At 43.3% G+C, this 27,978-nt stretch overlaps 1 protein-coding gene across 1 annotated transcript in view; it reads left to right on the top strand.

Annotated features, from left to right (window-relative positions):
* MANEAL (mannosidase endo-alpha like) overlaps positions 1 to 27,978 on the top strand; it is a 205,308-nt gene that overhangs the window by 80,948 nt on the left and 96,382 nt on the right. Inside the window, exon 3 of the mRNA XM_085647889.1 lies at positions 25,679 to 25,788. Coding sequence (XP_085504015.1) covers positions 25,679 to 25,788 — 110 coding nt within the window. The remainder of the gene's footprint in view (positions 1 to 25,678; positions 25,789 to 27,978) is intronic.

Genomic DNA, 27,978 nt, shown 5'->3' with positions numbered 1-27,978 from the left:
AGAGGAATGGACATCACCTACCCCTATTCCCTTTGTGATGGAGTGCGCCACACTGGCTTTAACTGAAAACTGCTTTGAGTATAATTCACAGCTATTCCACCAATCACAGGGTACATCGATGGGGAGCACCTTCGCCCCTAGTGTGGCCTGTATTTACATGGCCAGCTTTGAGGAGGAAGTCATCAGGCACCCCAGTAATCCCTTTATCACTAATCTAACTCTGTGGAGGCGTTTTATTGATGACATTTTGATCTTCTGGAAGGGGGACCAGCAGACATGCCTAGCATTTTGTGATTGGATCAATAACCAGAACCCTTTCCTGAAGTTTACACACACTATCTCTGTCTCTAATGTACCCTTCTTGGATCTCATGGTCACACTAGGGGACACAGGCCTGAGCACCACGCTTTACAAAAAACCTACTGATAGGAATAGTTTACTCTTATACAGTAGCCATCACCCCAAGGCCCTTAGGGATAATTTGCCCTTTGGGCAATTCCTCCGCCTGAGGAGGAACTGTTCTAACACCAATGACTACTTAATTGAAGCTGACCAGTTGAGTAAGAACCTTAAGCAAAGAGGCTACCCTGAGCGCCAAGTTAAGAACTCATTGAAAAGGGCTCGCAATAACCCGCGAGAAGTTCTACTACAAACTAACAATAAGGAGAAGACAGAAACCTTAACCTGTGTCACATCTTTTACTCCCAATTCCACTACCATCAAGGGTATAATCAAGAAACATTGGGTAATACTCAATGCAGGTGACCTCACTATCCCGCCCCCTCGCTTTGCATTCAAGCGCACACAAAATCTGAAAGATATTCTTATCAACACGAGGCCCAGACAGACTCACCACCATGACCAAAACACTCTCTGGGGTCTCCCCCCTGTGAGAGGACACTACCCCTGTGGATCCTGTGCTGTATGCCACCAAACTTCTGTGACTAAAGAGGTGGTTTTTTCTGACTCATTCACATGGAGGCTACAACGGCATACCAATTGCAACACGCTGAAGTGTATTTATTTAATTACCTGCCCCTGTGAACAGAGATATATAGGCATGACCATGCGATCTGTAAAAACACGCATAACTGAGCACAAGAGCAATGTGAGATGTCAGAGAGTCACCACTAAATTGTACACCCACTGCAAAGAAAACAACCACACACCAGACTCTCTCAGATGGATAATCCTTGAGGCACATCCTAGGATTACACAGAGAGCACTGTTCAAGATCGAACAGCGTTGGGTGCATCGCCTTAAGACAGACCGAGAAGGCTTAAATGATCAGATCCCGTGGGCAGCACTTATGGACAGATAAAGCAGTCTTCCACGGCTCTTAGCAGCTTACACTCTCCATGTCTCCACCTGATTACCCCCATTTCCAGAGGGTCCCTTAGATTACAGTGTATAAACACACCAATCTATGGTGGCCACTGTAGTTGACACCCTATGTGGGATTCCAGCCATGCTATTCAACATAACAACCATACTCGTTTTCTTAGGTTGACTTAGTCCTGTATGTACATAGACACCATTCCAAGATGGCCGCTGCAATTGACACCCTATGTGGTACAACGGCCATGCTTGTCTCTTTTTTATCACCGGATTTGTTTTTCAAGGGTTACGTATACTTTAATGAACTTAGACACCATTCCAAGATGGCCGCCATTGTCCGACACTCTCATGCGAGGCGGTATCTTCACTCACGCTTTCCATACACTTCCGGGTAGTAGACACGCCCTCCGCGATACGCCCTCCGCTTAACGATTCAGCGGGTATATCTATTCTGGCACTACACCGGCCATCCGCATTCCCGGGTCGAGTGGCGCGAGGGTAGGTTGATAGCACTTCCTGCAACAACCTCAAAGTAAGTAGAACGGCGATATGACTGCACGCTCTGAGGCTACTGACTGGTCAGGTGAGTGGTGTGTTTGCGCTTTCTGCCTTGATTGGGATATCTGTTGGTGTTCTTACTTCCGCCGCCAAACTGACAATACATGATTAGGACACTTTGTTGTCAGTGCCTGCTCCGCTTTAGATCCTGTCACAATATCTCGCTAGTGAGTAACACGGGACAGACACAACGGGCGCAATTACGCGTCTCACTCGATACTGGGCAGAGCTGGTGGTTCCTTGACACTTTGCCGATTAAACACTGACGGCAGACCCGGATTTGCCCCTGATTCTCTGAGTGGTACGAGCGAGTGTGAATTGGTGCCTTCAGTCTTCGGTCACGCGGTTTCCACTGGCTGATACCCTGACCGACCTTGGCATTAACAATTATTGTGACTTCCTCTTTATTTGTTTTTAAGTTTGCTCAGTGGTGCTATCCAACCATCTGATTACCTCCAGCGGGCTGGGACTCGCATCACAGCAGCTCATACAACTGGACCACACATGGGCATCAGGGTTGATGGGTGTATTTGCCCTTAATAATTGTCGGACCAGTTGTAGTCACCCCATGTATCATTTTATTTTTACTAGGACACCTGAGTCTTGGTGTCCAGGTGGCGCCACGGCCACGGATAGGAGTATGGTACTAAACCATATTAGGTGAGTGTCCGTTGAGTTTCACTTTGAGCGTCTAGAACACCTTAGGGACAACATGTGAATTACAGTCTTCTGTTTTAATTTTTATTGGTTTTTAATTTCACTAATATTAGGTCTATCACTACTTACTGTATGGAGTCACTGACACTTTGTATATATAGACGTCATGTTAGACCACATAGTCAATAAGGGGGTTTATATCACTCTGTGAATTAGACCTGTGCAATATAACCACTTTCGACATTGCCTTTGCTAGGGATGCCTTGCTCATGATCCTTTCTCTTTTTAGGTTTCCCTAGACAGATGGCGAGACCGTTCCCTCACAACAGGTAGTAGGTAACAGTTGTACTTACCACCCAGTGTAGATTATTGACAGCTTCTAGGTCCTGAGGAATTGCCACAGATCACTAGGACCAATAGGCAAGAAACATGTCGACCAGCGCAGATGAGCATAGCCAAACTGAATCTTAACATCAGTTAGCTGCCATTCTGTTTCCACACAGTTTTTATTCAGGTAGAGAGCCATCCCCAATAAAATTATTTTTGGACTCTCTAACTTGTTTTAATTCACTTACCTGCACTCACATCTACACCACTAGGTCCCTCTCACACACACTGCATCATACGGCCAGGAACTGAAGATCTCCGCCAAAGAGCCCCTTTTAGGGTGCCCGTCGGGCATTGCAGCGCCGGCCCGACGAGGAGCAGGTCCATATGATGAAGCATGACACCTAGCTTGCTGGGTGTGTGAGGACCCTAGTTCCGAATAGAGGTATTCCTCTGTTGCACGGTCTCTTCTTTTCTTTGGCACCCCCCCGCCTTTCTTTGAGGAACTGCATACTCTCTTCTACACACATGACTAAACTGGGCATGTATGCTGGACCTCCTTGAATTAAAGCCCAACAGTCCCTCTCTTGTTTAGATAGCAGCAAATTACCAGATTTAGAATCCATTATTCACGCTAGTGGCTCTCAGTGAGTGCCGGACGTAACATAAAGAATTTTAAATGGGTAACTAAATATGTTTTTACCCAAGAGGTTCTAAGAGACATCAAATAGACAATGAAAGTGAAGCATGATGTCATTCAGAGCCCTGATGTGAAAAACATCACTGTTATTTAGTTTTTATCCATCTATAAAATTATGTTATGTATAGGACTCTTGCTTATATGTTATTTTTTTTACATCTGTATTTATCTCTTTATTTCTTGTCTCATTTTATTAGTATGGAGACTAAGACAGAAGATGGTCTCCGATTTGGTAGAAACGGGCGTGTAAATCATCTAGTGTATTGCTCTATACTTTTATTTCTGTGTATATGTACTAGTGATACGTAACTTAAGGGGAATTTTACCATCATGATATCCAGTAATGTATCCTTGTTAAATCAGATACCCTAGAGACAGGCAGTAATAGTCTATTTTGAACTAGTCACTTTAAGTGGAGATGTGTATTTATAATTGTTTTACTATTTATTTAAGTAAAGTGTCTTTATATGAGCGAGAGAGAGAGACCACATTTTATCTCAGGAGTCAGTGGAAGTAGTATTTAGATTAATGGACTGCCTCCTTTATTGTATGTTTTGCTGAAGATGTTTTATTGTACTATTTTTATCACTTGTTTTATTCTGCTTTTATGGCTCTGTGCCGAAATAAAGCTATTTTGATTGATTGATTAGTATTTATCCATATTTATTTTGTGCTTAGTGTAAAAAATGAAGCTGCAGTGGGTATATTTCCATGTTTATAACCAACAAATGTTTACTCGTGTTTGAATGTCCGATGGGGTTTGGTCATTTACAGTACAATAGAGTAGAGTCGTCTTAAATCATCTGCAGTGTAGGACAGCTTAAACAGCTGCACTGCTACAGTTTCTCATGCTTAATTAGAAAATCATTATTTTCTCGTTGTTTTAACTCTCCTACATGTCAATCAGCAGTTATTGAACTAACACTAATGATTGACAGTAGTGAGAATCTTGCAAAAAAAAACTATTTTCTGTATTTTTCCATATTGAAAAATAAATACAGAAAGGAAAAAAATTGTTTACTGTTTCTATTTAGCTGTAAAAATCAGTAACATTTTTTAAAGTGAGAGCCTCAGTTATGTATGGCCTCCTCACATCATCTGCCCATAAATTTAACATCTCTGCTGGGGCCGAGGAGTTATGGGAGAGTCATAACACAGCCTCCTTTCCCAAGGTTAAAAAACAATTACCTTTTTCTACCCACCCTCCACCCCCCCTCAATGTTTACCCTGCACCTGCACAAATTTACATGGTGCCCTGCCAGCCACTCACACCACCCTCTCTCTTCAACCCTCTCCAACCCCAATTAAATATTTTAAAAAAATGTAAAATACCTGGCCTACTGCTACCTACCCGCACCGCCCTCCACATATACCCACTCAACCATACGCAAACTGGAAAAAAGTACCTGATCTCCTGCAACTTACCCGCACTTCTTTGTACAACCCACACCCTGACCAAACTGAAAAATGAATATCTGGCCCTGTGCCACCCCCGGAACACCCTCTGTGCCTTCCCTTCCCTCCCCGCAAAGGTTGAGCTTTCCACGCTGACATTGAGATCTGGCACCCCGTTGACAGCCGCTTCATGAGAGCTGCTAGTCAGAGCAGACTGTTTTCTCCTATCAATACAAAGACCCACTGCTGACAAGGGAGAAGGTGGTTGGTTGAAGCAATATGCCCCCGCATCCTCCAACTTCCCTTGGATCTGTGAAGACCTGGAATAAGCAGAAGAAGGCAGGTGGGGTCATCATTTCCCCCCCCCCCCCCCCCCCCCTGCTCTGGTCGCCACTGATGTGGTTGAGGCAGGGGATAGAAGGGAAATTAACTCTTCCCCCTATGACGTAGCAACAGTCGGCAGCAACTTTGTTTCCTACTGTTGTTATGTCACAGCAGTGAATAGTTACATTGGATCCCGTTATTCACAATAGAAGCTTCCAATGCACACCATACTTAAACAAGCATTGGCTAAGCTAAAAAGTCTGGTATTGGCAAGAGTTCAATGTTTTTTTCTTTTTTTTGTGTTTGGAAATCTATGCAACATTAAAAAATAAAAATAAAAGAGTGGCTGATCGGCGCAGCACAGCAGCCCTGGCACTGAGGTGTGCTTTCCTTCATTTGTCTGTGTTTAATCCTCATGCAAAATTCTGTCATTGTCAGTGCAAGAAAACTAATTGATATAGTGGGTGGACTCAGTACAGCAGCTGTATGCTGTGGGTGGTGAAAGTAAAATGTGACAAGTGTGAGCCCAAAAGATGAAGAGGGCACACACAAATCCCCAGTATGTGTATTTGTAAGTGATCTAGCATAATATTTTTGGAGGACATGAGACTGGTTAGGGAGCTAAAGCTGTTGCTAGCCTTTACCTAAGACAGTATAGAAAAGGTTTATTGAGTACAATGGGAAAAAATGGGCTGAGAAAGCCTTGTGTTATTTTTTGAGGATGCCTGTGGTTTTAGTTAAAAAAAAAAAGAGAGAACACCTAGGTGGTCTTTACATTTATGGCCTGTAGGACCTCTCGCCGTTGGACGATGCCTAAAAGTATATAAGAGCGAACACAGATGTCGAACATAGGGGCCAAATAACTAGTGTTGTCATTGTGCCTTGACAATACAATGCTGTGGACTGCATAGTTATTCATGTCTGGCACCACAACCCCACCATCAGAGTACAGCCTGGAGAAGGCATTTAGATAATTCCCAAGAAATCTACATGCTACAATTCTGACTGTCGAAGCTATCAGAACACTCGTCTCATGTGCCAAGTGGGAATGGAAGCTCATCACTGAGGTGACTCCAATCTCACCTACATGCTGAATATACTTGGCAGACCATCCTAGCCTCATGTCTTGCTCAGGTTTGCTTTTTTTCTGTTTGTGATGAATATTATTGCATTTTGGAAAAATGCCTCGATCTGTGAATCACTGTTATTTACTTGGGAAAATGTAAAACAACTCCCACGTTGAACATATTAAATTGTATGTATGTCTGTCTAAGCCATCAACTTGTTATAGTCAAACTCTATGTGTGTCTGGGGGAGTGGAATCGAATGTGGTGTTTAAGCCGACCAAATGAAAGCATGTATTCTTTTATACGTGAATTTCTTTATACAAGTTCTGGCTGCTTTAACTCCAGCACATATTTTCCTGTATATAAATTCTCTCGTTTGCTGTTTTGAAAAATTACAAGCCAAGCCAGACAAGCAAACCCCAAGTTACCACTAGTGTAATAGCGTAAATAGGTGGGAGGCAGCATTTTGCATGCTTATAATAAATGAAACTAACCGAAAGAAAATCTGGCCGGGCTCCTAGAAGAGGACTGACGCTCAAGGTCAGACAAAAGATTAAAATCAAGTCTGCTGAGCAACTCCCAAACACTGCAGAAGGCCGAGGCATTTAAAAAGAGCAGGAATACCATCAAACCCGCCTTATTAAACTACCAGATCAGGTCATTCACCCTTTATCGGCAGCCTTTTTCTGGCCTGTCCCTAACTCCGGAGGAGAAAATCCATATTACATTTCCTTTCTACTTATATCATGAAATCCGAGGAGGGGAGGCCACAGTGAGAATGAGCCAAGCATGAGATCAAACATTGTGTATAGCGCGTGCACAGTAAACTGAAACTACAAACTGCAGACTGACAGGGAGATTTACTAAGATTTTAGGCCGTGTTTGCGTCACAAAAGTGACGCAAACCGATGTAATTTTTTTTCCCGATTTACTTTCCAGCAGCGCTGGAAATAAAGTAAAAGTAACGCGGATATTACTTAGCGCCATGGGGGTATTCCATGGGTGGAGCATGGGCATTCCTGTGAAACCACCCAAGGTTTCTGACGCTACACCCTATTTTCTAAATAAAGTAGACCGGGTTTAGTGTCAGAAAAGAGCCCCCTTTTGCAGACGGCGCAACCTTCCTTTTCCAACTTTGTACGTGTGCTGCACTTTACAGCACACATACAAAGAGGGAAAAGGGTTAAAGTTAGTCTGAGCTTGGTATTTTGTACTGGAAGGCCACCCTTTCAGTACAAAACCTATGCTACACTCACGGAGACACCCTTGCACCATGGCACAAAGATGTCTCCGTGAGCACGGCAGCTTCTGCGCTAGGGAAAGGGGAGGAGAGAGACATATTTCTCTAAATATGGCACTCTACTCCTCTCTCCTTTTCACGCAGCGCAGCATCTGCGGCTGCTGCACTGCGCTGCGTGAATAAGTGTTAAATCTGGCCCTGGGTTCGTATGTCAGTCTGCAGTAAAATCAAAAAACACTCTAAACTTAATTAAACAATCGTTTGATTTGTACATAAGCAACATGTAGACACTTATATTATAAAAAGGTGAGCGAATGGATGAAATGGGCTGACCCACTACACTATGATTTATACTGTGGTGTACAGTAGCAAAGTGGGAATGACACTACAGCAGACCAATGGATGCAGAGGGCTGGGTGAAAGTGCCCTTGAATAAATACATTTTATATAATTTTAGTCAAATCAAAGGGTCTTGGCTTACAAGTACCTCCGTGGAGTTATGATGTCACTATCTTTTTATAGCTCAGTAGTGATGTCAGAACTAGCCTGTGTAGTAAGGACATGGAATACTTTTTTACCTACGGAGGATGAAGGCTCCAATTCATTAGACACATATTTACATGTCCTTAAAATGTACGTGAAAATGTACTGTATTACGAGATCTTCGCTATACAAATATCATATCCATATATGCATTCCAATGAAGCTTTCTCTGTCTCCGAATTGAACTGTATTTAACATAAGTTTAGAAGACTCAACAAACAGGACGCCCTAGTCTAAAACGTTTTTGGCAAGCCGTGTTGAAAAAGAAAGCGTGTCACTACTGAAAATAGTGCAGCGGTGAAAGGTGGGAGGGGAAACAGCGACGCGAGCTCTCCCCTGTGCCACAAGCAGTCATACTACACTGCTTATTAAGTACAGATAAGGTTTCAGCACCCGGCTCTACGGACAGCTCCCTCATTAAAAATACAGGAAGGCAGGAGAGCAAAGAGCTCTGGTATTCGAGGTAGCAATTACTTTCTCTTTATCCGGGGTGCGTTCAGGGAGTAGCATTCTTCGAAGAGAAAAATGTGGTATTTCACTGCTATGTCAAAACTTTGTTTATGCGGTCCTTAGCTGGAAATGTCCAAATGAGTTGATAGTTTTAAGATCAAGGTATCCGATTTTTTTGCTTTATTACATTTCATAATGCTAATAAGGGTTTTATTCACTGGGCATGTCTCATTTTCATATTTACCCATTTCTATGTAGTGCCTCATACGGTCGTTTCTAAGCAGTGTAAGTAATAGGTATTATTGTTATCCAGTTGAATTGCACTGAATTGACTGACTCCAGAAGGATGGAAGCTTGAGTCACCCTTTTACGACTCGAGATATGCAGATCACCACGTTTGCGATGCAAGCTTTCAACTCACTGAGCTGCAATCTGTTACCGAAAGGTGTTTGTTTTCCATGAACACTATCACCATATCTTTTGGAATGCATGCTGTTTGTTTCCACTTTCTCTTGAACTCCCTCTGGTTCGTTTAAATATTCAATTACTGTTGGTGAGTGGATGATGCGGTTTGGCATATATTTAGCCTTTTTAAAAGGCGTAAGGTGTCGCTGTAAACCAATTGCATTGAGATTCCTGTTTATTTGATCAACTGTTATGAATTTGCGTCAATGATGTTGATTAAATTACAAATTGCAAATATTCACACCAGGAAATAGTATACCGCTTTTTTTAAATTGTCCATATTTTCATTCCCACTGTTACATTAATCATTTATTAATTCTACATTATAGCTACTTTCATTAACGTTGTTTCTATTTAATTACAAAGAATTCTCATTCTCTTGGGCACTATGCTTTCCGGTGAACAACATTTAAACCGGTCTGCATCATTTTGAATGGTCTTCTGCTGTACCGCGCTCAGATGTAGTCTTCTGTCATCCGTTGAATTGGATGTGTTGGAAGGTGGGTTATCAGGAGGGTAGGTAGACACCTAACACCCGGAACCAGGCCACCAACTGGGTCCTAAATAGGGTTTCTATAAATGAGTCCCTTGCTTAACATAGGAGACAGGCATGTAAAGCATTTAAAAACACCAATACAGTAAATGAGTAAGACACAACTCACAATACAAAACCCACTTCAATTTATAACAATAGGAAATGACATAAAAACAATGAAACTCCAATGTAAGGAACATGAGATATTAATTTTTAAAGAATAAACCCTTCTAGTGCTTAGAAACCAATAGTGCCCCTTCTGGACAGCTGGTTGCTCTTGACCAAGATATAGTCAAAGTTTGAGGCTGACCGTGATGGAGCTCTGCTCGGATACCCCTTGCAGTAGACCTCAATCCAAATTTTACCTTCGGACTTAGAAACGTTTCCAGAGCTTTTTCTGGCGAGAGCCTACGCTTCTCTCCACCAGTCTGGATTCAGTGAGAGTTCGCCAGCTTGACTTTCAGTGAGCTCCCAATCAAACTCTGGAAGTCGGATCTCTGGAGCTCTTCAGCAGGATGAATCTGATTAAAGGTGGCCGGCGTGGCTCTCGCGGTCGGGTAGGTCACCTCTTGGATAGTATCCAGAGCACAAACCCAAGGATCTGGAATCTCCTAGATGGTCCTTGGCAAGCCTGTATTCACTTCCCACAATGCACTGTGTCAACCCCTTAAAACTCTACTGGACTCACTCCAGGAGGGGAGACTCTGGCTGGAGAATGGCCATTTAAACTCTGTTAACCTGTAGCTGCAGGGAGTCAACTTCTTACTCCTTCTTGAAGCAAGGGAAAGTCCTCAATGCTGTAGTCCCAGATAGTGCAGCAGGCACAGTCTTCACCAAGAAGGCCCTTGGGTGCAGATCAGGATGCCAGCAGGTAAATCCTCCTTCTTTTTGTAGTATCAGGCAGCAGAACCTCTTACATATTTGATCTCAGCTTCTGGTCACCAAGAGGGGGGCACCCCTGACCAGCGGGATGCAGGGTGCCACCCAGGCGCATGACCACTTCCTCCAAAGTGTGGCATCTTCTTGTTCCAGAAAGCAATATTCCTCCAAAGTCCATCATCTATTTATGGCAGCCTTGCTAAGCCTGATAGCACTGACTAATCAGGGAAGACTGAAGGAAGGCTGGATTTTGGCTTACAGACAGGAAATTGTTATAACCTCTTTTCTGTATACGTTACGATAAATTCAACAAGAGCAATCTGTTGGATTTATCAGTACCATTCTCTTAAATCTTTGAATAACGTTTTGTATACTTTCCTAGCAGTAGTTATGCGTCCATAAAATATTGCCATGTTAGCCTATGAGGCCAAGTGTCTTCAATGGGGAAAACAAAATGTGCAATTTCTTCCTAACCAGAGTGTCCTCTGATAATTATAGCTCCCCCCAGCCCTGGAACACCTAGGGGAGACCTGGTGGTTCATAATGTGCAAAAATGATTTTGGTTATTACTTCACAGTGCCCACAGCACCAAGGATGACTTTGTAGTGAATTACCTATACTGGGGAAAACTAAAATGGGCAGCTTTCACCCTCCATCGTTTATAAAACATATCTTATAGGGACCCTGCTTATAGTTACATAATACCCCACCCGGGGTGCCTCCATGGGAGACCTTGGGGCTGGCCACAATGTGAAAATAAGGGAGATTATCACTTTTAAAGTGCCCATACCACCAAAGTCGAGTTTGCAGTGAATTGTACAGTTGAAAGAACTTCTGCAACACAGGGTTGCTTTTAAAATCGCCTCAGGATTTCAGAAGTGCACACATGCAAGTGCAACAAAGGCTGCTGGCCTCTAAACTGCCATGCCATGGTTTGTTCTAGGGACTTACAAGTAGTTTGTATCCCCTGGCCCTATTACCTACTAGGGACGTATAGGGTAGGTCATGTCAATTTTATTTGTAGCTCAATGTATGTGTTTGTGTTTAACATAGCACAGGCCCTGGGCCTGACTAGCAGAGCCCAGGACACAGTCAGAGTCATCTACCATCAGTTTGATTCAGCACAAAAAAATGGGGAAGAACAGGCCAAAAAGGGTGACTTTCTTACATTGCTCACCAGTCACTCACCTGCACCTAGGTAGTGCTCATCAGCTAAGTGGAAAAACCTGGAAAGTCTACCCGCATTGGCAACCCCAAGTTTGTGTTCCACTATGAAGCCCATTCCCTGTAAAGAAACAGACCACCTCAAGAGCATGGGATTCTCCCCCCTCATCGAGAGGTCTGTGGTCAGTTTGAACATGAAAATGAGTAACAAACAGGTATGCCTCAGCTTTTTCAGGGACCACACAATAGCAAAAGCTTCCCTCTCAATGGCACTCCATCTTTGTTCTCTTGAGAAAAGTCACCTGCTAATGAAGGCAACTGACTGATCAAGGCCCTCTTTGTTTACCTGTGCCAACACTATCCAATCCCTTACTTTGAAGCACCTATCTCAACAGCAAATGCCTTGGTGTGCCCCGGGTCCAGCAGCATTGGGGCTGAAAACATACCATCCTTCAGAGTGTCAAACCTTCTTGTACTCTGGGGTCCACATTCCTTTCTTTGGCATTTGCTTAGATGTAATTTCTGTCAGGGGACCCACAATGGTCCCATAATTCTGGACACATCTTCTATAGTACCCAGTCAGCCCAAGGAATGCCCTGCCTTGTGTCTGGGTAATAGGAGCTGTCCAATCCAAAATGGTTTGGATTTTGACCTGGAGAGCCTGTATATGCCCTCCACCTACCAGGTGGCCCAGATACACTGTAGAACTCTGCCCTATTTGGCATTTGCTGCCCTTAATAGTCAGACCTGCCTGTTGCATGGCCTGAAGCACTTCCCTCAGGTGGTTAAAGTGATTCTCCCAGGTGCAACTGTACACAGCTGTATTATCCAGATAAGCTGCACTGAACTGCTCCAACCCCGCCTGAACCCTGTTCACCAGCCTTTGTAAGGTGGCGGGGCAAACCTTAAAACAAAACGTATTATTTTGAACTGGTAATGAATGGCCTTCTGGTGTGGAGAATGCTGACCTCTCCTTTGCTCCCTCAGTGAGGGCAATCGGCCAGTAGTCTGAAGTCAAATTAAATGTACTCAGATACTTAGCAGCCACTAACCTATCAATGAGCTCACCAGCTCTAGCTACAGGATAAGCATCAGTCTTTGTGACTGCATTCATTCCTCTGTAGTCCACGTAAAACCTTAACTTCTTCTTTCCTCGGGGATTAGGTTTGGACACCAGCACCACTGTGCTGGTCCATGGCCAGAGGGCCCAATTACACCCAGCTCCAGCATCTTAGCTACCTCAGCCTTGATGCTGTTTCTGACATGGTCTGATAACCTGTACACTTTTTCAGGTAGGCTGTCAACAGTTTCAATGTGGTGCACACACTAATTAGTGACCTCTGCGGTCAAAGAGAGGAGACCAGCAAACTGTCCCAGCACCTGCTTGCAGTCTCTCTGTTTCTAGTCTGTCAGTTTGGGAGAGAGTGCAACTCCCTCCACTGACCCATCTTGCAAACTGGTGGAGAGGAGATCAGGCACTGGATCAGTCTCCTCATCTCCACCCTCATCTATGACCAACAACATGGTCCTGTCTACCTTGGCATGGTAGGGTTTCAGTCTGTTGGCATGCAGAACCCTGTAAAGGTTCCTGTGGGTGTTAAGGTCTACCAGGTAGGTGACCCCACCCTTCTTAGCAAGGATTGGATAGGAGCCAGTCCATTTGTTGTGGAGGTCCTAGGAGCTACAGACTCCAATACTCATACCAATTGACCTGGGGCATACTCGGGCATTGCAGCCTTCTGGTCGTACTAGTGCTTCATGAGCTCCTGGTTGGACTCCAGCTTCCTGCTTGCCTTGAACATGTACTCTGCCATGCAAGATCTCAGGCCTATTACATAGTCAAGCACATTGTCCTTAGCTGCATGTCCATGCAACAGAGGAGATGCATCAGTTCCACTGGATCCACAGAGGGTGGCAGAGCACCTTAAGCCCACGTCAAAGGATCCAGGTCTGGGAGGTATCACTTGGCAGGGTAGACTCTCAGTTGGAAAAGTCCTGGTGCAGATGCAAGGTTGATGTAAGCCTGTTATGTCCCTAAGGCTTCAGCTCAAGAGGCCTGCCAGCAAGCCCTTGAAGTCACTTTGGATTCAAGAGATGCAGGTCCTGCTCTTCTCGCCCAGGCAAGAGGCAGCAGGTAAGCACAGCAAGACAGCAGTTTTTTCAGTACAGGAATACAGCAAAATAGCAGTCCTTGTAGCAGCACAACAGTCCTTCTTCTTGGCAGAGTATCCACAGGTCCAGAAGTGTACTGAAGAGTTTGTGTCTGAAGTCCTTCTTTTGTACACAGTTGTGCGGTTGAAGAGGGAAGAAGCTTCTAGAAGCATGCCTTTGACGTGTGTTCCTGGCCCTGGCTCCAGACTCACTACAGGGGGTATGCAGTCCTTTGTGCGGAGACAGGAGACAGCCCATTCAGATGTAAATGAGGGTTGGCCCAGCTACTCCCACTCATCCTGCCAGTGATGGCCCTTTCAGTCACAACTAAGCTCCTATTGTGTTCGGCTGCCTATGAGGAATACAGAAAGACCAACTGCCAACTACACACAATCATGTGACCAAAGACAGGCTGCAGCCACCAAATGGCTAAGGCAAGAAAAAAAAACTTTCTAAAAGTGGCAGTTTCAGAATTGCAATTTAAAATCCAACTTCACCATAAGTTAGGATTTTAGATTGTGAGTCCAGAGACACCAAACGTAAACTGGTTATATCTTTGCATTTAGCAATTACACTTAAGAAATGTAATAGGGCAACTCCAATGTTATCCTATGGGAGAGATTATGCCTCGCAGTAATGAAAAATAAATTTGCGTTTTCCACTACCTGGACATGTCAAACTTAAAAGTGCATGTCCTACCTTTCAAATACACTGCCCCTACCCTCTGGGCTGTCCAGGGCTTACACTAGGGTTGACTTAAATGGCTAACAAGCGAAGGTTTGGGCCTAGTAAAAGTTTTATTTTGGCAGGTAGAAATGGCACATTCAGCTGCACACAAAGGTTCTGTAATGGCAGGCCTGAGACATGTTTAAAGGGCTTGTTAAGTGGGTGGCATAATCACTGCTACAGCTCCACTAGAAGCATATAATTTACAGGCTCTGGGCACATGTAGTGCACTTTACTAGGAACTTAGGATCTTACAAGTAAATTAAATATGCAAATTGGGTATAAGCCAATTTTACCATGTTTTAAGCAGGGAGCACAAGCACTTCAGCACTGGCTAGCGGTGTTAAAGTGTGCAGAGTCTTATGGCCAGCAAAAATGAAGTCAGCAAAAACAGGAAGTCTGAAGGCAAAACGTTAGGGCAAAACCATGTCAAGGATGCCAGGTTAACAATAAGCTACTAGTCATTTTTAAATTAATAGAAGGTAATGACTCTCCTTCGTGAGTTGAGATGCGCGACTAGGAGTCTTAAACATGGTTGAGAATAATTAAAGTAGAGTTGAAGCTCGCAATAAACACACTGCTGAGAACTATTGATCACAAATTAGTATTCAGGGTGCACCCAAGGGTTACAGTTATGGTCTACAGGACCAACTTACCCACTCCGGCTAAATACAGACATATAACATGGCTGATCTTCAATATACATATATATTGAATATGACACCACAAAACCGACCATAACTCAAACTAAATATTATACTTTCTATTTAAATATGTATTTGTAACAACCGAACCATAATAGAGTTCATCAGACCATAGAGCCTCAGTGTTTTGAGACATTGAATTATAATGTTTTGATGCTTATTCGACGACTTAGGAAGAGTACAGTGAAACCTGGTGGCTGTAGTAGGAAGCCAATACATATAGCTGTTTTATTTACTGTACTATAGGTTTACCTGTAGCTTTATATGAAAATTAAGAAGAAAAAAAAGATGAAGAGAATGTCAAGTAAAGGAAGTATGCACATGCAAACAGAAATGCAAACAGAGGCCAAATGTAAATGCATAAACCTGGCAGCTTTGAGAACACCCATTATCATAAGTTCCATAAGGCATGGTGGGGTACTCTCGCCTCCCCTTCATGTAGATGTTGGCATTACCACAACATTGCTAGGGGGTGAGACAATCTCAATCGCCGGCACAAGCTTGCTGCTGCCTACTTCATTACCAGAGTAGGAGAGAGGATAAACAGAATTTCAAGAGGCAAAGAATACATCTGGTTTATTATTGAGAAAAACATACAAATGCAGATATCACCTACCCTGTTAAACACCTACACAGATCACAACGTATATCATATCCCACCTACCGAAGGAAATTACCTAGATGTGGTGTGGTTGAATCTGGTCTGCTGCATATGATTTGGATGTACAGAGCTGTGGAACGGTTTTGAGAACGAGTTGTGTCTCAGTAAAAAACAGAAAAAAAGAATTCTGCCCAGATGCTTTGGAAACAGAAGAACTTACGGATACCTACTGCCCTCTGTCTACCTCCATCACCCGCATCTCCTAGGCTCGCCAGTCGTGGCCACAGTGCACCACTCATGTCCACAACTGTTGGTGGCTGCTATTGGCGTGCCACTTGATGGGCCACACATGGAGGCGGAGCCTGAGCCACAGGTGGGAGGCAGTCCCAGTACTTACGGATGACGGGGGTGGCCCGGACGCAAGGCTTTTCCACATTCCATCAGCACCCAGATTTCCTGTCGACCAGAAGCTCAGTCCACTGATGAATGGAATCCCATGTTGATTTTGGCATACTCCTGTTTAATGTATGTGTCTACTCCGACATTTACAAGCAGTTACGGCCCGCATATGTTTCTGACTGGTATCCCTTCCGTAATTACTTATTAAAGGGGATTATTGCTCTCTGGCGGTGTTAGCCATGCTCGTGGCTTCCTCAAAAAACGTCATTTCAAGGAAACCCAAGAGGGAGTTCTCTTTGTTGCCAGGACATCAATGCTGTTTTGAAAAGTATCCATAAACAAAGATGTTAAGTCCTTGTGCCAGAGGATACAGATGTATAAGTATACCTCATCTTTGATATATAAATAGCTCTACACAATATTTATTTATTGCTTAATTTATTTTGAGCTCTTCTTAAGTGAGATTTAGGCACAGAAGCTTGCATAGCTAGCCCGAAAATGTACAAACATAGAAAATAAAGAAAGAGGCCAAAGAAGTCCCTCCTAAATGTGGAGTTCTTGCACCTGAGGCATCAGTTCGTGCTTGGTTTCTGGTCTCAAGCCTGCTCACTTGTGAAGGTTGTGGTCTAGGCAACGCCTCGTTACTAGCTATGCATCTGCACTGCCTTCATGGGGCGAGGGAACACATATCTAAAATGCTTATTTCTACAGTGGGGGCCATAATGGTATGAATGAGGCTCTGTTTATATGCCCTCGGATGAACAATGGTGCAATTTTATTTAGTGGTAACGATTATGGACTGCTCTTTTGCAGTATGAGTTATACATTTGCATTTTATAGTGTATGCATAGGGGGTGATTTACTTGGGTTTCAGTTTCTTTTTTTTAAATTTAATTTTTATTCGAATTAGATGTGATAAAAATGCTTAAACATGCATTCAAATAATAAAAAAAGAAGAGGAAAAAAGCAAAGAGAAATAAAGGAGGAGAGAAGAAACAAAAAAAATAGTTATAGCCAAACATAAAAGGAATAAAAACTTTTGAGCAGTTCCACTTTAAATTTTAAATGTCATGCCCCATACTGATAAAATAGACTAAATCAAAAAAGAGAGAGAGAAAGAAAACAACCTCTAGCATCTAAACAAAGGTGCCCTAGTCTGACTTATACATCTGCTCCCTTTTTCCCCCTTCAGCCAAAGTATTGCGATCTCTGTCTCACAAACCTGACTAAGAAATGTACACAGCTGATAAACCATAGGGGGTACCGCTGCTACTCATTCTCTAGAAATGCATAAGCGTGATATAATTATTGCAATAGAAATATTGACAAGCATCTTCTTTCCAGTCCAGCATAATATCTCTCACAGTTAGCTGTAGATCGAATTGTAAATGATGGGACGGGTGCTAGGCTATATCACTGCAGTATTGCTTTAAATGTGGACAGCTTGCAAACATATGAACTATGTCTGCTGCATGTAGCCCGCATCTTGGACAAAGACCCCTCTTACCGGATCTTTTAGTATCCCATTTATCAATCTTCTTTCATGCAGAGGATTCTAGATTGTTGTACTGAAGAAGAAATGATTTGAAAAGCATCCTTAATCGTTAATGTCCAACGTCTGAACCGGTCGACCGATCTTAAGGCTCTATTTACCTGCAAGACTACTTAGATCACCCTCTCTATGTTCAGTCATCATGTGATAAAGCTTCTGAATAGGTAGTTTACCATCTCTAGAGTATATATCACGTGCACCGTTTAACTTTTTGAAAAGCGAATGCAATATGGTGCTTGCTATGTGTGAGAAAGGCTGGTACCTCGGCCGAAACGCATCACAATGGCTGCTTTACTGGGATAAAATAGAGTGGTTTATAACTGCACCCTGTGCTGTGTCTGAGCCTGATTTAAACTCCATGAAGAGGTATTGGTTGGAATATATATTTATAGAGATAGAGAGATAGATAGACATATATGTATATATATATATATGACTTCAACTCTGAATCTTCACTGATGGCATTACTAGAAACATTGCATTGAAAATAGTTATTTACCTATAGATATTTGAAGAAATTATTTTGGGGGAGACATTGTGTTAATTGAAGTCCAGCAAAGGTACAAAAACCTTGATGATTGAATAATTGCCCTGCCATTTGAACTCCGCTAAAATACCAAGATCTAAAAGCAGTATCCTGAAAAATAGGCGGTAAAGATGGATTCCACAAGATAAGGGTGTAAAAGTGTAAAGGTTGAACTTGAAATGCCAAACACATATCTCACCATATTTTCTGAACATCAGTAACTAACTTAAAATGTATCCTATTGAAATAATTAGGGTTGAATAGTCTACACAAAAAACTTTCATTCTTCCCCAGCCAGTATTTGATAAACTAGTGTATGGCAATCTGTGAGGAGGCGCCAAATATGAGATCCAAAAGTGGTCCAGAAATAAATCCTGAAGTCAGGAAGTGACCACCCCACTTGATTAGGTGGCAATTTCAAAAATGGAATAGCCCGCCTGGCCCTCTTGTATCCTCATCTGAAGCTACCATCTGCTCTTTCAAGTGTCCTAAAAAAAGAGTCTGGCACTCGGATGGGGATCGCATGGAAGAGATCGAGAAATTTAGGATGGATATTCGTCTTGATGGTGTTTCAGCAGTCTATTACTAATTGGTTGCTGATTCCATAAATGCATTTTAGCTATAGACTGATGCAACCACTGTTTATAATGTAAGTCTGTTATGCTATTAATGGAAGAGGTGATCTTCACTTCTAAATAGGTTGCCACTCCAACTACGCGTGGTTTCTTTGCGGTAGATGCATAATTGAGAATTGTTTGCGTATTTGGCGGATGAGTACACAGTTGCGTCATCTAGATGAGCATTGATCTTAATCTCGATTCTGTTCAGCACTACCTGTATTATCCCAGGATTCTTGGCTATATGCCGCAGATAGGGTTCCCCATACAAGGCAAACAAAAGAATGCCTAGTGGGCAACCCCCTGCCAAGATAACTTAAACACTGAAGAACTATGTCCTGCTAAAACCACGTGGCCCCCTGGGTGCGGATATAAACAATGGATCCAGTTGAAATACCCATCCTGATGCCCATAAACCACAGAGTTATCCACAAAAAAGGCCAAGAGACCCTATCCAAACGCCTTTTCGGTATCTAATAATATCAATCCTACATTTTTCCCAAAGTGTTCGCTGCATCAAATAATGCTATAGTGATATTAATATTATTGATGGTGTCCTTACGCAGGATAAAACCATGCTCCTGCGAGCACATCAGCCTCAAGGCCAATACTTTAGCATAGATTTTAACATTTCAATTAATTAGAGATATAGGTCGATATGACCCCTTCTTGTCAGCTGACATCCTTCTTGAGAAAGAAAACTATATTACTCTACTTTCAGGAATCTGGAGTATCACCCCCTTGGTCAACATGAATGTCGACCATAAGTAGGACTGGTGCCACTGTATCAATAAGTGTTTTTATAAAACTCCGGCGGTGAGGCATCCTTGTTTGCTGCCTTCCTCGAGGGGAGAGTTCATCATAGGCCCGTTAAGCTCTTCCAAAGTAATCGCATCTTCTAGTGCCTCTAGCTTGAATGGGCTCAGCCTAGGAATATTAACTGCTAATATCTACTCCATTTCCCATATGATCGGAGCCATGGTGCTTTTTTCCATCCTTGCTTTTAAGGCATTTAACTGTATTCTGACTCTTGCTTTCAGCAATTTTGTAAGCCAATACCTTCCCAATTATTCCTCGTATTCAAATAAAATCTCCCTACTAGCAGTATTGGCCGCAGCGGCCTTTGTACGTTCGACACTGCTCGGCCACTTTATCATATCAAATTGTATCTTTAGCTCATTTGGATGCTTCTCTAGAACCGCTCTAGCATGTTTCTGCTCCCTCCATAGCAGTTCAGAATACAATAGATGTACTTGACGTTTACGAATCTTTTTTGCTAAAAAGTAAACTGTGCCGTGACTGCCCGCACAGAACTTTTCATGGTGTCCTTGGTGATTTTAAGAGGGGAAGAGCTCAAATTAAGAGATATAAATTCTGCTAGCGGGATATTCATCCTTTTTATATACGCCATAATTAATAATATGATCTAAGGAAAGTCCATCTTTGTGATTCACTTTGGGAGTCAAAAATAGTGTTAGCAATAAAGGATTATGTTCTGAAGTAATCTTGGGGCACAGCTCAATACAAGAAACACAGATCAAACTCTGCGAGGCTAATGTCATATCAATCCTGGGGTAGTGGCCATAAGCCAAGGAGTAATATGTATACCCAGGGGTGGCTGGATGAAGAATTCTTCAAAGGTCTACCAGGCCATGCGCTCTAAGTAGCTCCTTAATAGACTGCCTAGTTTAAGTCATGTGCCGAGTGGCAGTTCTATTTTTTGTGTCATGCTTGTAACTCATGATACAATTAAATTCACCAAGAACCAATTACTCTCCGGGCCACCGCGTGAGTTCCAAATTTAGCACATCTAACAGCTCTGGGTCACCTTTATTGGGGCCATAGATAGCAGAGATAGTATAAACTTGGTTAGCCACCTTGATCTGGGAGGTTGCCCATCTGCCATGTGGCTCAGTAGCGAATTGTAGAACTTTACAATCGAAGGGGTAAAGTCTTAGGATGGCTACCCCTCGGGTTGAGACCTGCTGAGCGGTGCATGAGAAAGTATTGCGGTCTAGTTTCCGAAGCAGCATCCTATCTTTAAATGCAGCAGCGGTTTGTGCACGTAAGCACGGTGGGGCGGGGCGGGGGGATGTCGACAGACAATGGAATAGGAATTATTATCAGTGTATCAAGAATAAACAACTAGAGATGCAGCCGCCTCCCCACCCGCTCTCGCGTAACACCTGGGAAAAAGGCATCCCCATTCCTTGGCTGTCAGGAAAAAAAGACTCCTGTGTGCCCCCCAGCCACCCTTCACAGCCCGTCTAAATATAAAGTGAGAATCGACCTGTGCAAAACGTGAAAAGCAAAAGGGCCTGATTTGCTGACTATAAAGTAAGACACAGCAGCCCCGCCCCCACCCCAATAACATTGAGGATCCGACAGTCTCTAATCAAACCTTATAACTAGTCCCCCTGACCCCCTTCTTTTAGTCTTTGCCACTTCTGCAGAATACCTGTGTCTTCCTTGCATGTAGAGCGGATCCTTGCCTTGCCACAGTGCAGGTTCCTGCTTGTGAACCCGGGCACCAGTTGCTTTCGGCGGATCGATCCCTTGCCTCAGCCTCCAGCTGCGATCCATTGTCAGTTTACAAAAATCAGAGCAAACAAAAACAGAAATAGAGTCCACCGCGGTTGGAGCAGAAGGCGAGCATTTCGGGTTCCTTATCCTTATTTTTAGAAACAACAGCACAGGTTAATTCTCTCATTTATGCATATTTTTATTACCTTCCTTGACTCTGAGTTCTTATACGTTTTGTAAGTAGTGTTAATTTTGTATGCACTGTGCATTGTGGTTTATATATACCTATCGCAATAAACGTATCATTTCTGCACTATTACTGGCTGGTTTGGGGGTAAATGTCATGAACAATAAAGAAGCCAGCCTGTGTCAGTCGACTCCCATTTCAAATAATTGGCCCCTAAAAAAACGTATTAAATATTCCTTGTGTTTTCCTCAATAACATTTAGCATTTTTTTGAGCTTGGCAGTCAAGATGAATTGTCAAAACATGACGGATATCCGGTCCCTCGCTTTACCAGTGCCATAAAATGTAGTGTACTTTGTCATAAGGCGGAGGCGACACCCCCAGAGTGTGACTGAGTGTCCCATCCCTCAAACTGTAAATAAGGCTTTTTGTTTTTCAATAATATCCCCTTCTTCTACACCAGATCCCAAAGCCTAGGTCCTTACACACGGGGTGGCCCTACACCTACAATTTGCATCCATTTAAAGAAGTTCACGGTGATACTCAGTATCCTAGTGCAAGGACTATAAAGGTTCCATATGCATAATGCTGTTTTAGTTGTAATGGTATATGCATAAATATTGTTGAGCTGGCACCCAACTATATTTTTGCTACAATAAGTAGTCATTTCATAAAACTGCATACGCAATCAAAATACTCTACTGAGCCAAAGTTGGTGTGCATAACAAATTGTAGATTAGGGGGCAGTATGTGCAGGTATGATGTGTAATTGAGGTGATCAAACATGACAGTCCACAAACTGTACACCTTGGGAAATAACACCACTCAAATTCTAAGTTGGCACATGTTTCAGCCCAATGAAGTTGTAGAACACACTGGAATGTATTAAAGACTAATGTGTGGTACTAGTGGATAGTGGATAAAAATGGTAACATCATTTACATCACTGGTACATGAATAATCACAAAAGGTTCTAGTGAAAAAAACATGACATTTAGCAATGTTTCGGTGCAATCAGTTGTGAATGAGTGCTCCTTCTGCAGGATGAAGCACAAGCAATTCGTTTTTTTTAAAGTGTTGCTTATAGTATGCATATTGCAGATGATATTCCACCAATAATTTCTATTATTTAATTTAAACAATCTCAGTGTGTTGCTTGTTAGCAGAATTCATAGTCTGTGGCCTTATTTTTATATCGTACTGCACACGTTTTCCACCCTTTTGTATTTTTCGTCCACACACATTTTCACAACAGTCACCACAATGCCAACACTTGTTGAAATGTGTATATTGTAGATACGTTCGCCTTCCAGGTGCTTCTTTGAATCCACATACATGGCTGAAAGCATCCCCAAGTGTTTCCGGTCACATATGCCAACAAACATACAAGATACATTGACAAAACAAGAACTGGCACCTCTAACCTTCTGGTGTGACTTGATTATATTGGTTCAGAGATTCAGATTCCCAGGAGACCTCTGAACGTCAGGTGACAAAGGCTTCCGAAGGGGATTCTTGGATGACATGCCTTCTAGGTCTTCCGTGGTAAATCCGTAAAATAAATCAGGGAACACAGGTTCAGATCACAGAAGGGTGGGCAGAGCATTTAATCCTTCTGTGGTCAACAAACTAAGTACAGTTTTGATTATGTATGTGTATATAAAATGTTTCATGTAAAGGGCTTTATTTTATTGGCATTAAGATCAGGCAATGTCAAACTAAAGTGCAGTGGGATGATGTAGAGATGATGTGGAGCTGACAATAGTAGTAACGGCAGAAGCGGGTAGGATCTGGAAGGCCAGGGAGCAGAGGCTAGGAAACCCTACTGTGTACCCATTGGACCAACATACTGGGTTACCCAAGATCACCCCAAGAACACCTCAAGAAATTATTGAAAAATATTGCAAATGTGATGTTCTCCTACACATTTTTCATTATCGGACATTGTCCAGCTATTGAATGGATGGATGAGGATTGAAGAAAGGGCTGTGAGCACGATGAATAAATAGTTTGATGGTGAGGAGTGGATAGAGGAACTACTTCATAGATGGATGCCAATGAATAAAGACTGTGAGTTTTTTTTAACAATGTCTAGCAAATAGTCTCAATGCACTGACCAAGGGTAGGCATCTCGTTTTTATTTCAGCTTTCAAATTAAAACATCACCCTCCTCAAAACACTACTACCACCAATCCCTATGAAGCATGCCTAGCCTGGATGTATTTAACACAGTGCACTGATTTATCACCTGGAAGAATTGAGCACAAAACATTTACACTTCGATCTAAACTGGAAGAGGGACTGAGATAACAATTTACTGGCTGGATTGCACATAAACCTTGCATGAATCTCAGCTTCTACTTGACCACATTCTGTGATCTTAAGGAACTTCTTTTTTCACAGTGCCTGTGTTTTTTCATCACCATATGAGAACATCCTAAACACATCTTATTAGGCATGCGCTGCACAAAAGCAAAAGTCTATAATGTTGTTCCATCTATAGTAACAGCCTAGCCTGCGTATGTTACAAAAAACAGCTTTCCTCTTTGTTCACTGACTGCTTTGTCAACAGGGCTGTGGTTACAGTATGAATATTTATTTCTAAGCTCATGATTAGAGTCTGTCGCCTCTAACTGACACTCAATGCAATAGTATAATTTCATATATTAAACTAAAATGCATTACATAAATCACATTATAAAGGATTAAACGTCTTTGAACTTTGAAAAAGTCTTTATCTGAAATCTACTGGACTCTGTGAGCTATGCAATACCAAACGCCTCTCCCCCTGTGCCCCACAAAGCCCTGAAGTTCACCGCTGCGGGTGACAGCCCTGCATGAGGCAGGAACCAGCCAAATGCAAAAAAAAAATGGTTTTGGAAAACACTTTAAAGCTATACGTTTGTGTTGTTTATTTATTAGCCCTGCAGGTAGGAAATACCATACCTACCAACTTGAGGAACAATCTCACCCCTTAATGGACGTTAGCAGTTCGTAGCCGCAAGAAACGGGCTGGAAAACTTCTATTTACAGCGGTTTTCAGCTCGTTTTCCCTGCCACCATGTGAAATCGGCTTCTCACAGGAAATCCGTGTGATGGGAGCCGATATCGTGTGTCACACGGTGGCTCCATGTGAGTTGGCAGGTATGAAACATGGTCACCGAACCCCAGCAACAAAACTGCCCCCCCACCAGGAGTGAAACGTGCCCCACGCCCTGCCAGGTGCCTGGGAAAAGCCCTGCTGCCCTTTAGCGCCAGTCCGTGCCCTTGGGTCCAAATCCGATTCTCAAATGGCGCTTGGAAGAGAGAATCCACTGTTGATTCACAGCAGAACTAGTAGAACTGAAATTATTGTACAGTGGTTGTCAGGTTTTCATGCCTACTCGGCAGTGCTTTTTGGAAACTGTAGTACATAAAAACAAGTGAATATATTCCCGTTGGACCGAGATTGAAGGGGCAGGCCAAAGTCAGAGAGGGGCTTTAAATGAGTTATGGTAATGGCTTCCAGATTGCAACCTGTCCAGGCACAGTACAAGGACTGAACCATATCATTTACATATAAACACATTGACTCTATGCCTTATAGCTGCATTTATTAGACACAGAGTGTTTATGGTCTACCTTTAAAAAATGAGTGATACTGAACACGCACACCCAATATCACCGACCACAGAAAACTGACCTCACAGATTCCAAAAATTACATTTGGAAGTAATTTGAAAATAATTTCAGCACTCCGTATTTTCTAATATTACAATAAGTATATGCTAGTGCAAAGATTGCCAATGGTTTAACCAACAAGCAATCCTCTCCAAGCAGATTCCAAATTAACATTGAACAGGGAGCACACAAAAGAATCATCGAAGTGTCACCTTTCACCCTCCATGACCCTCTGTGTTTGTTTATCCTTCCTTTCTTTGAATAAATAAGAAAGTATAAGAAACCCAAGTATGCATATTACTGACGCCGTTTCTCCTTAATGAGGATGGAAAGGGTTGCTTCTATGGGTGACCTGCGGTGCCTGACATATAATCCTGATCTTGTGTTTCAGGTGTGCTCGTGCTGGCTTGGTTTCCACCCGGCTTGGCAGATGATAACGGGGAGCCCACTGATGACCTGGTGCCACTCATTCTGGATGCTGCGCATGCGTACAACATAAAGGTATGTAGCTACAACAATGACCCATACTGTAAGTGCTATTGTTTTTATTAAACGGAGACCTTTCAGCTGAGCAACTGTGTCCATTGGAAAGTGGTAAAGGGTACTGGTGGGTTAAGGCATTAGACTATTATTGCTTCTTAGTGGTGGTGAAAATATAGCATAAGGACCAAAACAGCAACAAATCATATTTGTTGAGCCTGGTCCTCTCTGCAGGTTCACCCCCAAACCTTTTGCCTTCACCCCCTCCTGTTTTCTGAATCTGTTTTTGTTGGCCTTAGAACTCTGTGCACTTTACCACTGCTAACCTGTGCTAAAGTGCTTGTGCTCGCTCCATGTTAACATGGTAAAATTGACTTGCACCCAGTTGGCACATTTAATTTACTTGTAAGTCCCCAGTAGGGTGGTACTACATGTACCCAGAGCGTGTAAATTAAATTCTGCAAGTGGGCCTGCAGCACTTATTGTGCCACCCACTTAAGTAGCCCTTAGAAACCATGTGTCAGCCCTGCCATTGCATCCTGAGTATGCAGTTTTAAACTGTCATTTCGACTTGGCAAATAAATCTTTTGCCAGGCCATAAATCTTCCTTATTATTACATACAATTCTATAATTCACCCCTAAGGTAGGCGCTAAGCAGTTCATAGCAGTACATAGGACAGGGTGCATTGCATTTAAAAAGTTGGATATGTACTTTTAAGTTTTACATGCCCTGGTAGTAAAAAACTCTCAAATTCGTTTTTCACTATTGCAAGGCCTACCTCTCCCATAGGATAATATTGGGTTGCCTTAGTACATTTAATAAATGATAACGTTTGTTTGGGAGCACATAGTACTGTCATGTTTAGGTGTCTGAGAAATTGTAATTTAAAACCTTCATAAAATGGTGATGTCGTATTTTAAGTCACTCAGAACTTTGCGGTTCCCTGCCACACTTGGTGTCTTTCTCCCTACCTGGTCCCGGTGCTGCTGCTGTTGGCCATCTACGCAGCCCTCCTGCCGCTGCCGCACTTCCATCACATCGCGGCCGCAGAGCGTAGGAGGGACTACAGCCCCCAGGAGCCTTAGCGGCGGAAGTCCGCTTTCGTCACTTTCGTGCATGGAGGCGCTTAAATTCGAACTCAGCCCCGGCAGAGCGGGCGTCCTCAGAACTTTGCGGTTCCCTGCCACACTTGGTGTCTTTCTCCCTACCTGGTCCCGGTGCTGCTGCTGTTGTTGGCCATCTACGCAGCCCTCCTGCCGCACTTCCATCACATCGCGGCCGCAGAGCGTAGGAGGGACTACAGCCACCAGGAGCCTTAGCGGCGGAAGTCCGCTTTCGTCACTTTCGCGCACGGAGGCGCTTAAATTCGAACTCAGCCCCGGCAGAGCGGGCGTCCTCAGAACTTTGCGGTTCCCTGCCACACTTGGTGTCTTTCTCCCTACCTGGTCCCGGTGCTGCTGCTGTTGTTGGCCATCTACGCAGCCCTCCTGCCGCCGCCGCACTTCCATCACATCGCGGCCGCAGAGCGTAGGAGGGACTACAGCCCCCAGGAGCCTTAGCGGCGGAAGTCCGCTTTCGTCACTTTCGCGCACGGAGGCGCTTAAATTCGAACTCAGCCCCCGCGTCGCGGGACGCGCGCGGGCAGCGCCGGGCTAAGCCCGGGCAAAGGGCGGGCCGTCTGTGGCCGTCCGGGGCAGACCGTGGCTGGGCTGGGCCACCCCCCTTGATTTGCTCCACAGGTATTTAGCTGCTCTCTTAATCTAAGGGTTTAAGTGTATATACTGAGCGTATGTTGATTGTGAATAATGGGGAAAACTACACGGATGGCCACTCGCTCATCTGTCAAAACTAAAGCCCCAACCAAGACCTCTCTTCCAAGTCTAACAGCAATAGACAGGATGTTGCAAAAAACAATTGGGGTAGTCGCCAATGCGATTGAGAGCACCGAGAGGCGGCTATCACTACCTCCTAGCCTATGTTTGCTAGCGCAACAGCAACAGGACACAGAGGATCACTCTAATGCTATGCTGAGTATGCAATTATCACAAGAATCTATATTAATGGCCTCTTATGCGGATTTCCCGGTCAAGGACTCGAACTGTGTTGTAATCTCGCAAAGTACACCTCCTGATGATTTTATGAATCGAGAAAATAGGTTGTCTTTAACTCCTAGATTAAGTGAGGGACAATCTAATACAAACGATGTGTC

Source organism: Triturus cristatus, chromosome 3_2 (genome assembly GCF_964204655.1).
Source record: "Triturus cristatus chromosome 3_2, aTriCri1.1, whole genome shotgun sequence".
Taxonomy (NCBI): Eukaryota; Metazoa; Chordata; class Amphibia; order Caudata; family Salamandridae; genus Triturus; species Triturus cristatus.
This window is presented reverse-complemented; position numbering and strand designations above follow the sequence as displayed.